Consider the following 15,305-nt stretch of genomic DNA (forward strand, 5'->3'; position numbering starts at 1 on the left):
GTAAGACGTAAGGCAGGGCAACAACTTACAGTCTCAGTTTTCTCATCTACAAAAGGGGCTACTATTGCCTCTTTCACAGAGGCATTGTGAGGAATAAATTTAATAAACTTATGTAAAAATGCCTAACAAGAGCCTGACACGTACTAAATGTTCCATAAATATTTAGTTTTAGAGAGACAGAAAAAAACAACTTGATTCTTAAATAAAAGAGATCTGCCTTGTACTCTGGACTCTTAATTAAGCTGTCCTTAGGATGATGCTTGGGACGAGAAAAAGAAAACCCATGAACAGATGCTAGAATGTCAGAACAAAGAGCACAAATAAACATAATTGCAAAACAAGGGGGTGGGATAATTGAGATATGCAACTGTGATTTCTGAAGATACTGTTTCAGTAGAAAGATTCTGCCAGGAAATGTGTTCTGAAGTCTTCTGTCAGATTTTCTTTTCTTTTTCCTCACACATTGGTAAGAAATGAAAACCTCTTTATAGGAAGGCCTTTAAATGATCATCAAGGACTTGGAAGTGAATCTGAAGCCTCATCTTAATGGCTAAATAGCATCTCGAAGTAAATTAACAGTTTGTCTGTCAGAAGTACCTGCAATTTCTGATCGTCCCCAAACCCTGTACCTAAAAGGTGACTAGATATAACCAGAAGTCATCATTTATAAAATATTTAGTTTCTAACCACCTAAGCGTTTCTGAATTTGAGTCTGTAAACCCTGAATTTCTTCTCTGCTTCTTTAAGTGACTCATTCTTTTTCCTTTCATAATCTCACTAGTCCTTGTTAGTCTAGAATCAGCTTGCCTCCTTATAGTTCTCTCACGTGACTTGCTATTTAAAATAAAAAAAAAGCCATTTTGCCTTTTATGTAACCTATTTTCACCACCTGGAACCTGTTCCCCTCTTTTGCAGCTTTCCACGTTTCTCACAGGCTCTGGAACAAAATACGTCTTCTAAGAAGCCTTCTTGGAACAATCCCACTCTGAGTATTTAGCTCTGCAGTCTTTCTAAGACAGTGGGCATTTTGGTCTACTTGTATTATGTAAACTTACAGGTTACAGTAAGTCTCCACATATACAAGAGGCACCCACGTTCAGCTCTAAACTGGTCAAGAGGAAAACAGGGGTTTTACTTTCCTTGTCTCTAGCACAAAGAGCTCTTACAATATCTTTCGACTCTCTTCATTACACAAAAAGGTTTAACATTTATTTTATCACAGATTTTTCTTCTTTAAAAGATGCCAAAATAATAAAATCTAAGTGCCTCAAATCTATGAAATTATATCACTGTTTAATTTCAGAAAATGTTACTATAGAGCGGAGGAAGCATGTAACAACCTAAGAATTAACTGTGTGTTTTCAGTAGTTTTCACTGGACAGGAAAATGCAGTGTCCACGTGGGTAAGAAACAGATTTCTTAGGCTCAAACAGTATCTTGTATCTTACGGGAGCAAGAGAACTGTAATAGTCTATAGAGATACTCAAACGACACGAAGGGAGTACTTTCTTGGTGGCCAAAACATACCCAGCTCTGCTCTGGACAGGACGACTGCTACCTAGCAGTTCAACTGGACTACTAAGCGGTCTCAGACAGCCAGAGGCGGTCTGATTGAAATTTTGGGAAGGAGGAGCCACGGTTCACCATCTCATTTAAAATAGTACAAAGAGGTTTATTTCAAAAGTTGCCCTTCTCCTACGGTTGGTCCACACTTAACTGATCCTATGTGTTCAGTGAGGCTGGTTTCGGGGGCCGGGTAGGTCTGGGGTATCTAATCGTTAAGGATTCCTTCTGGATAGTTCGAGGAGAAGCCGCTCAGTGCTTCAGTATGCCGCACGGTGAACAGTTGTCTGTGTGCCAAGTGTGAGACGAATGGGCCGGGAAACAGCTGAAATGCGGCTCCTTCCACCCTGACCCCCAAAACAGGGTTTCTAATGGAAAGTCTGACAGACCCTTTACTGTAGTGGCACTACTGGGGGCAGCTATAATATTATCCTCATAATTCTACTATATAATAACAACAAAGAAAAAGAAGGTGAAGGGTCATTGTGCTTTGTCTTTAGAATTAAGATGGCTGTCTTCATCCTTACAGCATACTCTTAATTCTGGAGACACATCTTAATAACCTCTAAATAGTTCCAACAAAAGAGCCGTGTCAGAGGAATGAGCAGGCCCCAAGGTGTTTCAACTGGAGTGTTTTCATCTGCCTTTATTGCTCTATCCCTCTCCAGAATTAAGGCAATAACCTGTGATAAATTATTCAGGAACTGCTACAGGGATCAAAGCAAAATCATTCTGTTAAAGTGCTGTTTGCAACATTTGGCACTTAGTGCGAAAACTTTTAATGTGCGCATGCTGAAAATCAAGGATTTTAAATAATTTAACATTGTGGAGTTTTTACGAAGGGACTAAAGATAGCAGGTTCCTATTTAACTGCTCCTCTTCCTCCGAGAAGTTTTCATTCATTTTCCTTAAACTCGATGACGTCATGGCCAAATACAAAATGACGCACGAGGCAAGGGAGTAGTGGACTATATTTCACTATGGATACAATTATAGGCGGAACACACACACATTTTGAACAAATGCTTTGGAGCCAAGACCTGTCACAGCATTTTCTTTCTTTTTCCCTTTACTATGAAAGCAAAAACCCAAGACAAAAATTCAATGTTCTCTTCAATTTTATTAGGACTAAGTAAGAAAACAAAGCTATAAATTTAAGAGTTTTGCAGCATTTCCTCCCCTCACAACCATATTTCAATTTGGCAACACAGGTCCTTGCTGTTTCTGTTCATCCCGAAATCCGCATTTGAAAAATATCTATAAATAGGGAGTTAGAAAATGCTGGTAAGGGTTGCAAATTAAATGAATTTGGCAGTCCTGCGGCATTTTCATAGAGATATTTTAACAGCATCACCTCCTGTGGATTGGAATACTAAATACTTTATTGAAGAACAAAACAGAACTGTTTTTATCTCTAGTACTTGCAAAATGAAGTACCTGAAAGCACTTTTGCATGTATTATTTATTCATCATGATAGAAAAATAGCCGTAACCTAATAAATTACATTTAAAAGCATTTAGTGCAAAAGTTTTGTTTATGACAAAGCAACAGATTTAGCTCTTTATCGGTAGCTTACAGCACCAAGTTTTCTTTATACAAATTAGACAGATGGTGCTTACGGTAGAATTTACTAAAGGTCTGTCACAACAAATGCAGCCAAGCTGCATATTTAATCACTGCAGAATCTTGTCTACCTGCAGCTGCCAACTGCTAATCCAATTTCCCTGATAAATGTGGCAAGAGACACGATCAGCAATAAAGAGCATCTAACTCCATTTTCCTGCAGGGCGTCTTTTGATGAACATTTAGGACGGAAGCACGGAGTGCACTGTGTGGCCTTGGTTCGTGGCAGCTGCATGCATTCTGAGGCACAGTTCTCAGGTTACTCACTTAATTCTGCCACTATCATTACGTTGCTATTGATCTCAGTAGCTGTTGCCTACACAGCATTACTCTAGATGAAGCTGAATCAGGCAGTTATCATGCATCAAACTTGCTCAAAAGCCTGGAGATTTCCCCTTAATTACTTGTGATTTTATTTGCAAATACCGTTAAAGTGTAATCAAGCAGTCACTTTCCAGGGTCGTTAAGAACTTGCTGGTTTAGGGATATATCACTGGAACTCCATTAAAAATGACTCTAGGAAGATGGTTTCTATCAAACTAGATGGGATTACATTAAAATGGCTTGGAGTATAATGAAATCTCCAAATGAGACAAATGTAATTTTTATAAAGATGGTGTTTTTCAACCTCACTGCTTCTTTCTGATATGAAGGGCACCGAGAGCCACCTTAAAGCTGCAAAGTTTTTGTGGATCCTTCAGAATATTCGGGAGACCTCTAAAAAATACAGCTAACCTGAGTAGAAACTCTGGTGAAGAGTTTTCACGAGACGATAAACACAATGAAAACCCCTAAGATCCTTTTTGGTTTTAAAAAATTCTGAGTTTTAATATTCACTTCAAACCTCTATTTCAAAAGGTATTCCATTTGGCTAATTATTCTGGTAGAAGAATTACACTAAAATAATCATCAAAGGCTATCGTTTTAATATCTGGCTTCTTACTGCTAAAATCTATATATATTTAGGGAGAAAAGAGGCCATCAAAATGATGGTTAATGTTTTTGACTTATTCCAAATAACAATAAAATATGACTCCAGTATCACTTACAAAAGGTGCCTGCATCCTCTAGAGTACATTTATTAGTCTTTTAAAAAATAATTATCGGTGTCAGTCTGTTTAAAATAGCCCAGACACATTATGATTTCAGAAGATGCTATTCCTATTTTGCAGATCTTGTGTTCCCCACCCCCCACATTAAAATATGGGACTGTTTTGTCACAAACAGCTTGCTACACTTAAGGATTTTACTAATAAAACATAATGTTGTCTTAGATATTATGACTGTTGCCACAGCTGAACTGACTTGTCAAATCAATCCTAATACGGCTCCCACAGGCACATAAAAACCTTATTTAGCTATCAGTTATCCTAATCACTTTGTTCAGTTTAAGAATGCAATACTTCACGACCAGCTTCTATTTATACATATATGCCTAGCCATTTAATAAAGTCTTGATTTATATAAATTCTTGTTTAAAAAAATATTTAGAGATGTAGTATTTTAGCATGTGTATGTGTGTGCATTCCTCCATATAAATATGTTGAGGCATTCAGTGCAGGGTAGATGAGGGAATAGGGATGCTTAAAGTGGTGTACCCGTGAGAAGTGTTCTTTTAAAAATACTAACTGCCTCAAGAGAGAAATCATCTAATCGCAAACTGTCCAAAATCACGCGCTGACCTCAAAGTCAATTTGTACAAGAAACTAAAGAAGTACTTACATGGAAAGTACAACTCAAAGACATGTACAATTGAGGAAGCAAGACGGATGAGGTACAGAGCACACAGAAATATGCAGAAACCTCTCTGTGGATCTAGATATTCCAGAATGAGCAAAATTATCTTTTCGTCATGTTTAGGAACAAACCCACCTTTACATCTTCTTGTTTAAAGTTGTTGTTGAATATTTGTAAGACTGTTTCAAAAGAGACTGTAAGAGGCAGCATGAAATTCTCAAATTCATCTTCATCTTCGCCTATCAGAAAAACAAAAGGGTCACCATGGTTTAAAATGCATGCTATTGTCCATTAGCCTAGGCAGTGAGTGCGTCATTCGGGCTTAGAAATGCTCCAGGGAAGGGGTCAGGCTGCATCCACACTCCTGCCGCATTCTGTACTTTGTTTGGCTCATTGAATATTCTGGTGTTTTGCCTTCTCTTTTGCACCAAATGAAATAGCAAAATTACTTAGAGCCTTTTTTTTCTCTTCTGTCTCTTTATTGGATCAAACAGACTCATGCCCCAGGCATCTCAGCCCTTCAGTTCTTACTGCCCCCAGAGCTTCCCCCATGCCTCAAGGAAAGCCACTTTCAAAGCCTCAGAGACAGGGATCCTTTTTTCCCCTTCTCTTTAGGTGCCAAGGCCCTAAAGGGCTCACAGACTCAGGTGCCCAGATAGCTCTAAGTTATTATTCCCCTTTATTTATGTTCTTTTTTTTTTATTAATTTGTTAAACAGATAGCAGGGAAACTTTTATCTGCCAAATAAGATGGGGTCCCTCATGGGTCATTTGGATTTTAAGTACATTCTCCATGGGTACACTTCCTCTTGCACTAAGCTCCCTTTTCTTTATAGAAATGAGTCATTTTTTATTGTGTTTTTTTTTCCCTTGAAAGATAGACTGCAGTCTCCTTAAGGATTTTATCAAAGCAGAATCTTCACTTCAAACATGGATATGCACAAATCACAATTTATTTATTTTTTATTAAAAAATTTATATTTGAGTATAGTTGACAATGTTACATTAGTTTCAGGTATACAACATAATGATTCAACTTTGTGTCATGCTCTGCTCACCCCAAGTGTAGCTACGATCTGTCACCACGCAATGCTATTACGGTATCATCGACTACATTCCCTAAGCTATGCTTTTATTCCTCTGACTTATTCATCCCATAACTGGAAGCCTGTATCTCCCAGTCCTCTTCACTCATCTTGCCCATCCCCTCACCTCCCTTCCCTCCAGCAACCATCAGTTTCTTCTCGGTATTTATATTCTGATTCTGCTTTTCATTTGTTTATTAATTTTTTTTACATCCCACCTGAGTAAAATCATATGGTATTTGTCTTTGTCTGACTTATTTCACTTAGCATAATACCTTCTAAGTCCATTCATGTTGTCATGAATGGCAAAATTTCATCCTCTTTTATGGCTATGTAATATTTCAGTGTGTGTGTGTGTGTGTGTACACATCACATCTTCCTTATCCATTCAGATTGCTTCCGTGTCTCAGCTACACAACTGACAATTTATACAGTATTCTTTTCATAAGGGGTAACTTTAAAAAAAAAAAAATTATTTATTTATTTAGAGTGAGCAGGGGGAGGGGCAGAGGGAGAGGAGAGAATCTCAAGCTGACTCCATGCCGAGCATGTGGAGCCCAATGTGGAGCTCCATCTGATGACCCCAAGGTCATGAGCAGAGCCAAAATCAAGCGTTAGACACTCAACCAACTGAGCCACCCAGGGATCCCAAGGGGTTTCTTTTTTCTTTACTTTTAAAAAAGATTTTATTTATTTATTTGAGAGAGAGAGAGAGAGAGCGTGTGTGTGTGTGTGAGTGGGGGGAGGCAGAGAAGGAGAAGCAGACTCCCTGCTGAGCAGGAAGCCTAATGTGGGGCTCGATCCCAGGATTTGGAGATCATGGCTTGAGCTAAAGGCAGAAAGTTTAACAGACTGAGCCACCCAGGTGCCCCAAGGGGTTTCTTTTAATTAAGAGAGTTGATTCTCTCCTTCATCCTATGCCACATGAATTGTGAGCTCCCCCCCCCTCCCACCACACTTTACTGAGAAAGAAATAGACAGAGAAAGGTTAAGTGACTTACTCAGGGTAGCATACTTAGGAAGTGACACTATATAGTCCAGACCTGATTTTGATGCTATTACTTTTTAAATAGAGCATTAGAGAGAAAAAAAGATCTCAGAGAAGAGATCAGGGATTCTGAAGTTTGGTCCCTGACACAGCAACATAAGCATCACTTAGGAACTTAACCAGTTGTAAATTTCTGACTTCCATCTCAGAGCTACTGAATCAGAGATCCTGGGGGTGGAGGTCTAGAAATTTGTTTTAAGAAGCCCTCCAGGTGATCCAGATGTATCCAAATATTGGAGAAACACCATTCTGTACATCCGTACATCATTCTACAGATAACACAGAAGGTCAATGGCACAATCAGGATCTTTAGACTCTCAAGGAGTGACTGATCTGGCTGACCCGGATCTTTTGTTATTTCTCTTTCTGCTTTAACCTTATGCACTTTGTTTCCAGGGTCTAAAAGAATCAAGGATTTAGCTTTGTTCACAAAGAGATCTCAAAGGGCCAATGAGTCTTTCCTGGTATGCTGTTCTAAACAAGGGTCCGATCTCCAGGTGAAGGGTAAAGCAGACCAGATTATAATCCCTGCCTGCCAACTGGCTACGCAACCAAGCTATTCCTCTTAGCTACACCCTCTGTTCGCTGGTGAGAACATTAGAGACCTTTACAGAAGGCCTCACTTTTCCAAGCCCAGGTGAAACAGCAGCTCCCCCAATCTGAGCTAAGCTCGTAGGCAAGTACTCTCTAAGGCCCCACCCCAAGCAACCCCCCTTCTCCCTGTGGGTTGCCACAGCATTTCATCTACTCTTGACAGTAGGAACATTAATCAGTCTGCCTCGAATTTGCAGATATAGCTAATAACACTAATAATAATGCCTCCCATCACTCCCCCACTACCACCATTTGATGAGGGTTCCTGTGGGGATTAAATAAAGTAAAATTGATACTGTGTGTATGTAAACTATTAGATGTGTCAACCTACATCAATAGTATCTTTGGCTTTGCTTCTGGAGAGCTGACGCTCTGCATCTTTGCATTTCTAGGTGAAGGAGAATGATGCCAGCAGGTGAGGCTCAGCAATAAACAGAACCAGTGTCTGGTTCTGTCACTTACTGTTTAACTTCAGATATTCACTAATTACCCTGAGTCTCAGTTTTCTCACCCACAATATAAGGATAAAAAGTCCATCATTGTGAATAATGTTCTAACACATGAAAAATAGAAGATGCTCTATCAATAGTTGTGGTGGTGCTGGCATTACAGTATCAGCACCTAGAACAGTGCCTGGCGTGTAATACACAAATACTGTGTTTGAATGAAAATAAAGGGGACATTTAAAAAAATCCCTTATTTTCTTAACACCTGAAATGAATAATACAGTAGCTAATTGAAGTAGACATTATCAAATCCTTAAATAAATAATATATACGTACATTATATTTAAACTATGTAGCCTTACTCTCCTAAGATAAAGTATCTTCTAAACATGGAATTATTAACAAGAACGGTGGTAATAATCACTGCAAGTAGATAAGGGACAGGAAAGAGTGGATGCTTTGAAGTTTCTAGGCTCAAATCCCGGCTCTGCTACTTGTTAGCAAAATTCTGGTTTTGGATAAATGATAGCCATTAACATTTTTGTTGTTTTGAGCTTTATATGGACCTAGAGAGGTGATCACAGGGATCAAATAAAGTGTGACAAGCAGGTTGTCCCCCAATACCCTTCCTTTGGGAGCAGAGCTTTCCCAAGGTAAGGATATTTAATCAGAACAAAGACAAATTCAGGATTTTACCATTCAACCGTTCACTTAATACCCAGAGCTATGGATCAAAAAACTTCCTGACTCATCTTTTTCCTCAATCAAAGTTTGAGGTATGGCGTAATCAAGGCATGAAAAACAAGCCACCAAAATGAGCAGGGAGAAGTCAAAGAGCACGTGCTGAAGATAGGAATGCGAAAAGCATTTCTACTTTAATGTCATTTCATCAGAGGCCTTCCCTGACCTCTCTACCTGAAACATTACTGCAAAATTCACCCCTGACCCCCACCTGCTTTCCACTCCCATAACCTACTTTATTTTTCCTATGGGACTTACTGTGACTGGGCTACACAGTCACATATGTTCATGGTCTTCCCTAGTAGAATGTAAGCTCCCTGGTGAAGCAACTTTGTTTTGATCATGCTACATCCTCAGAGCCTAGACTAGGGTCTGGCATTCGAGAAATAGTTGTGGAGTGATGGAATAACAACAGTTATTTCCTGAGTGCTTACTAAGTGAAGGCAATGAATTTAATACTTGATTTACTTAATAGACACCCTTGTAGCCCTTCCTAGGTTCCAAGCACTGCTGCAAGTCATTAATGGTCCCAACAATCCTATGGAGTTGTATGACGATTTCTTCCACTTCACATGCAGACAGAGAGGCTCACTTAACCAGAGGGTTAAGCAGTTTGCCCAACAGCCTTGGGCTGGTAAGTGTCAGTGGACTCAGATCCCCAATTCCACTGGCTTTCCTTCCAGCTCACGTTCTTCCCCCTGTCTCCACGGTGGGGTAGGGGGGAAGGTATCAGAGGCAGGCACTGAAGTCAGGGTTACAGAATCTTGAGTTTAGAGCCGCATGAAGTTAGAAGAGGGTGAAGGATAATCAGACTGGTTCTGGTAGGGAGAAAGGGATTCCTCGTGATCATTTGAGTTTAAGACAGGCAAATATGATACACTGGGGCATTATTTCTACAAAAGTGTTTATGTTTCAGTTAGCCCTGTTCCTCTCTTACCGCAGGGTAATACGTTGTATTATCTAAGCTGGAAAACTGGTCATTTTTGTTTATATAATGCAAACAAACTCTATAAAACATTTATTAGAGATTTTTTCCTTATTTGTTTTACTCCTAGAGGTATCAATTACTGCTTCTGATAGGAAAGGAGAAAATACGACTTTGCTCTCTTATAACTTCATATTCAATTATGCAGTCATATATTTAGAATGCCAAATGTATATGTGACCATTTTATAAATAGTTACTGAAACTGCTCATTTTTTTTCTGACCAGGGCCCAGAAACCAGTATGATTTGAAGGTGAAGTGCCAATTTACAGAGTAATATGTTCACCGGCATCAGGAAAAGTAAATATCAATGGAGCACTGTTGCAGTTCTCAGTCATGCATAATAAAAATGATAAATTCTTCAGCTTTTCAGTAAAAGCCAAATCTAATCCCCTCTACTGGATTTCTGAGGATCTGATTCAACAGGAAGTTATTCACTTTAGGAGTTCCGATTTATTTGCCTTCAGAGAAGTCACATTAAAATACTAACGGTAACCTTTTTAGTATATTGGCTCTCAGGTATGCTATTTTTAAGACACTTCGTTTGTTATTTTATACAATTTACGACCTTGAGTGGTGGGCATGTAAACTGGCGCAGCTGGTGTCATACGATGCAGCCGCTGTAGAAGACAGTCTGGCAGATAATCAAAAAGTTAAACATGGGACTGCCGTTTGATTTACCGATTTTACTCCCAGGTATACACCTGAGAGAATTCAAAGGGCATATCCACACAAAAACTTACAGATAGATGCTCACACCAGCATTATCATAACAGCGAAAGGGTGAAAACCCAACTGTTCAAACAAAATGTGGTACAGCCATACAACGGAGTATTAGCCATAAAAACGAATGAAGTACTGAGATATGGTAAAATATGAATAAGCCTCGAAAATGTTATGCTACGTGAAAGAAAACAGACACAAGGGCCACATATTACATGAGTCTGTTTAGATGAAATGTCTAGAATGGGCAAATTCATAGAGACAGAAAGTAGATTAATGGTTACCAGGGGCCGGGGTCAGGGGAAGTAAGAAATAACTACTTTAAGATACAGGATTTCTTTCTGGGGTGATGAAAATATTCTGGAATTAGATAATGGTGATGGTTGTATAGCCTTGTGAATATTCTGACTATACTAAATACCACTGAACTTATACTTTAACAGTGTGAATTTTATGGCATGTGAATCTAAAAAAAAAAAAAACTAAAACCCACCAAAAACCCACCATAAAACAACAAAAAACCACCATCAACAAAATTCTCTCCATCTTTAGAAGTATGCAGAACAGGAAACTTCTCATTTCCTCAAATTCAAATGCAAACTGAGGTTGGATTACTGGGGACCTGGGAGAGTAGTCAAGGAGAAGTTAATAGTACAAATAATTATGATAATAATAAATGATGGTAGCCAACAGGTACTGAGGATTTATTATATGGTAACTATTATGTGAAATACTTTGCTATTAGTGATAGGTTAGTAGGATAGGCAGGATTATGGCCCCCAAAGATGCCCATGTCCTAATGCTTGGAATCTGCGAATATGTCAGGTTATAAACAAAGGGGAATTGAGGTTGTTAATTGTCTTTAAAAGAGAAGATTATCCTGGGTTATCCAGATGGGTCCAAGGTAATCACAGAGGTCCTCAAAGTGTTAGAGAAAAGTAGACAGGGAACACCAGAGAGATGGCAGCCTAAGGACTTGACCTGGTGTGGCTGGTGCAAGGGGGCCACGAGCCCAGGAAAGCAGGTGGCATGTAAGCCGCAAAAGCAAGGGAGCGGATTCGTCCGCAGGGCCCCAGAGAGGAATGATGCCCTGCCGACTCCTTGATTTTAGCCGGCCGAGACCCATTTTGGACTTCTGACCTCCAGAATTGTAAGATCATAAATCTGTAATATTTAAGCCAAAAATTTGCAGTAATTTGTAATGGGAGTAATAGGTAACTAATATAATTAGTAAAGGTCAGAGCTAACATTAGCAAGCTCTCTGTTCCAAACTACAGAGAATTAAGAGCAGAGGCAAACAAGAAGATACAGAGGCAGACGAGTAAGGAAAATAACTTAAAACCACACACCAATGGGTCCTATCAAAAGACCCAGTGACTTCTGCAGGCGTAGGCCTGTGCCATCTGCTGTTCCCCAGGGCTTCACCGGGATAGCACTTCTCCAGTTCTATTAGAATAAGTCTTGAGGAAGGTGCCTAGCTAGAAAGTGCTACCGTGGGCCAAAAAGGTGCTACCATGGGCCAAAATTTAGTTTTCCTTTCAGTTCTCCCCTACACAGCCTAGGAGGTGTAGCTGGCTGTGACAGGACCAGGGCTTCAGGGAGGGCAGGCTGCTGTAGGACCTGACAGGAAGTGACATCAGCTTCCGCTCCTATAAGAAAATAATAGCCCAAGTGCTGAAGGCAGAGTAGCTATACTAAAGGTAGTGAACTTGCCTCATTTTGAGGTCCTGGTGTCAGTCTGTGCCCCTGATTGTATATCCAATAAATACTTCTGTCTTAATTAATACATACTGAGTACTTGTTTTGTGAGAGGAATTGTTCCAGGCCTTTTCACACCTCTTTCTCTTATTTAAAGCATGTAACAATTCTTTAAGATAGATATCTCCATTTCATAGATGAGAAAATTGAGGCTCCCTTTAATTCCTCTCCCTAGGGAACTAGAATGTTTATTTTAGTTCTCAGAAGAAAAATACACCGCCCATTGCAGACCTTTTTTTCTAGGAAACCCACCCCGAAAAGTTTCATCCCTAAAGCATCTCGTTCCCTGGGGTGCTCTAGACTCTCTACCCTCAAAACCAGGTAAGTTATTAAAACTGGATCTGGACTTAATGGGCTGCTTTCTGCCTACAGGGCCGGCTAATTAGTCTTAATTATCTCATTATAGATTCTAAGTATTTCCAGCTGCTTCTTTACCCCTTATTGCCCAGTCCCCCCACCCCCCATGTCTATTTTCCAGATCGTCTCTGCCAAGTCATGGACACAGGTGATATATTGACATATTCTTATCTATCAGAACATTAGTTATTTCTGATCAAGCTTCTCACTTGCTAAACCCTTCTGGGACATCTACCTCTGTGTTCTTTTTATCCATGAAAATAAATATGCTTTGGCCAATTATCAGGACATGAGGACAAATTTTAAAAACTACATTTGATTTTCACCGACGAAAGGACCATAATATACCTATATAGGGCAAATAACATTAATCTATCTGGTTATTTGATAGAAGCTTGGAAAGTAATCCCTTCTCCCTTCTCACTGCCCTCAAGCCTCAAATCAATCATTCAGTTCAAATAGTTCAAATAAAAATAAAAAAGGAAAAGTTACCTTTCCTAATTGGTTGAGAATATGAAAGGTGAAGTAACAGTGTAGTTAGTACAAGTGAATAAGAATGTGCGGTCACAGGGCTAGAGGTTATACGACTGACCTTGGGCAAGTCATTTAGTCTCTCTGAACCTCACCTTTCTAACAGATAAGCAATGCAATAAAACCTATTTCACATGGGCTGTTGTGAGGATCAAATAGCATAATGTATGTGACAGTGGTTTGTAGACTATAGATTTATAAACAAATGTTAGTTATTAATAATAAAGAAAAGGAAATTTCCTTCCTCTGTGTATTTTTACTTTTATCATTAGTAGCTATTTCTAGAATACTCTTCCCTTTTTACTTAACTCATTTACTTTTTATTTAAAATTCCTCAAATTTAAGCTAGGAATATCTTCAGGTGCCAATTATCTATTAAAAGCCATAAAGGTAGGTAAGTATTATAGCACACTCCTCCCTATAGAGGAAATACCTCTTAATGTCTATAAATAACATTTTAATATTAACAATCCCTTGATCATTATAAGATATGACTTCTTCTTAGAGTTTGAGTATCTAGGGAAAGCACTGCTTTACGCAGGATGTAATTTCCCAGATCCTATCAATATGCTTCTCATCTAAGTAGTTCAAGATAAGGTGCAGTCATAAAAAGGCCGAGAAAAGCAACTGTTAGTGATACCAAGGAAAAACAATTCTAATGACACTGAGTAATTCTAAGTTTGTGGTTGGTAAAAACCTAATTTGCAATGAATAATACTCAGTTCTCCACAAAACAGAGTGTTGTTGTAGTTCTTTTCCACACTTCCCCTTCTCCAATATTTGTCAACTGAATTCACCTCTATTCAAATTAAACAAAATAGAAGGTTTTATTTATTCAAGTATTTTATACTGAACTGCTCCCTGGAGGGTCTCCATTTACTGGCTTGGGTAATATTATCTTTCCTTTAGTTTATTTGATTGACAAAGTTAATTTAAAAATAACCTAGGGAACTTTAAGTGATTCTTGGAAGGACTAACATGAGTGCACATACGGATGGCCACCCATTTTCTTCTGTGTGTATGTTATCTTGCAAAGAGAGTTTTTGCATTAATTTTTATAATTTCTTAGAATACGGAAATACATGGCCAACATTAAATACCATCATTCAATTCTATTCTTTATACAAGTGAACATTTCATCTAGTGTAGCCAAGGAGCAATTTGATAAAATGGTACAACTGTTTATTGCCAAAAAACCCCCATTTTCATCTGAAATACAACCTGGGGCACATAGCATCTAATTAAATTCATACAGAGTACAAATAATTGACTAGTAACCAAAATGGATTTCAAAGTAAACACCAATTAATGTGACACCCAATTTCTTTCCCCTTTTCTAATCACTCCAGTGTGCACGTATGGCTCATACACAACGTACTCCGTTTAGTTTGTTGGATTCAATTAGAATATGCTTTATATTTCTGTCTAAGACTTACATCCTGTGTTTTGCAAGCAGGTTGCTGAGGGGTTTTTCTATTTGATTAAAAAAAAAATCAGTGATATAATAGTTCTTCCTTAATTTTTCTTTAATTTGAGAAGAATTCTCACTACGTAATATTTTTACTTCTTTCACTTAATACATGGATCTGTGCTTCTTTTGACAACAGCACCATCTCTTTTTTCTTTGTTTCCATGACAGTGAATACACAATAGAAAACTATAAAGCCACACATACAGGAACTCTGGCAGCAACGTTCCAGTCAACCTAGTTTGTGAGACAAGGTTTCAAATAATAAAACTGTGTTCAGCAACACTCAACAAATGATCATCTATGAAGTAATAACACTTTGAACAGAGAGCAACAAGCGATTAATCGAGCACAAGAGTGGCCACGTGTAGATGATCACTTGTGAAAGTAGTCAGCCTCTTGGTTTGTTTTGTCTTGGAGAGGCCAATGATCAAAGCTACTCCCAGAAAGAACCTGGCAGGAATTGCTGATTCCAGGAACCATGATGATGGCATCTTGGCTGCAATATAGTTACGTGTCATTCATTCATTCGCTAAATATTTACTGAGCACCTACAAGGTAGCAACAGGAGATCGGTGCTAGAAAACTTGAAGATGGCAAAGTCCATGCCATGAAGGAGCTCAGTGTATTTTGGGAAGAAGAGCAG

The 15,305-nt window shown here is 38.8% G+C and overlaps 1 protein-coding gene across 1 annotated transcript in view; it reads right to left on the reverse strand.

Moving 5' to 3' along the window:
- The window catches only part of LOC111141013 (RAN binding protein 17), a 315,346-nt gene that overhangs the window by 64,355 nt on the left and 235,686 nt on the right, over positions 1 to 15,305 (reverse strand). Inside the window, exon 19 of the mRNA XM_022493328.1 lies at positions 5,060 to 5,163. Within this exon, the coding sequence (XP_022349036.1) occupies positions 5,060 to 5,163 (104 nt within the window). The remainder of the gene's footprint in view (positions 1 to 5,059; positions 5,164 to 15,305) is intronic.

Source organism: Enhydra lutris, unplaced genomic scaffold (assembly GCF_002288905.1).
Source record: "Enhydra lutris kenyoni isolate GAN:26980312 unplaced genomic scaffold, ASM228890v2 scaffoldscaffold5, whole genome shotgun sequence".
Classification (NCBI taxonomy): Eukaryota; Metazoa; Chordata; class Mammalia; order Carnivora; family Mustelidae; genus Enhydra; species Enhydra lutris.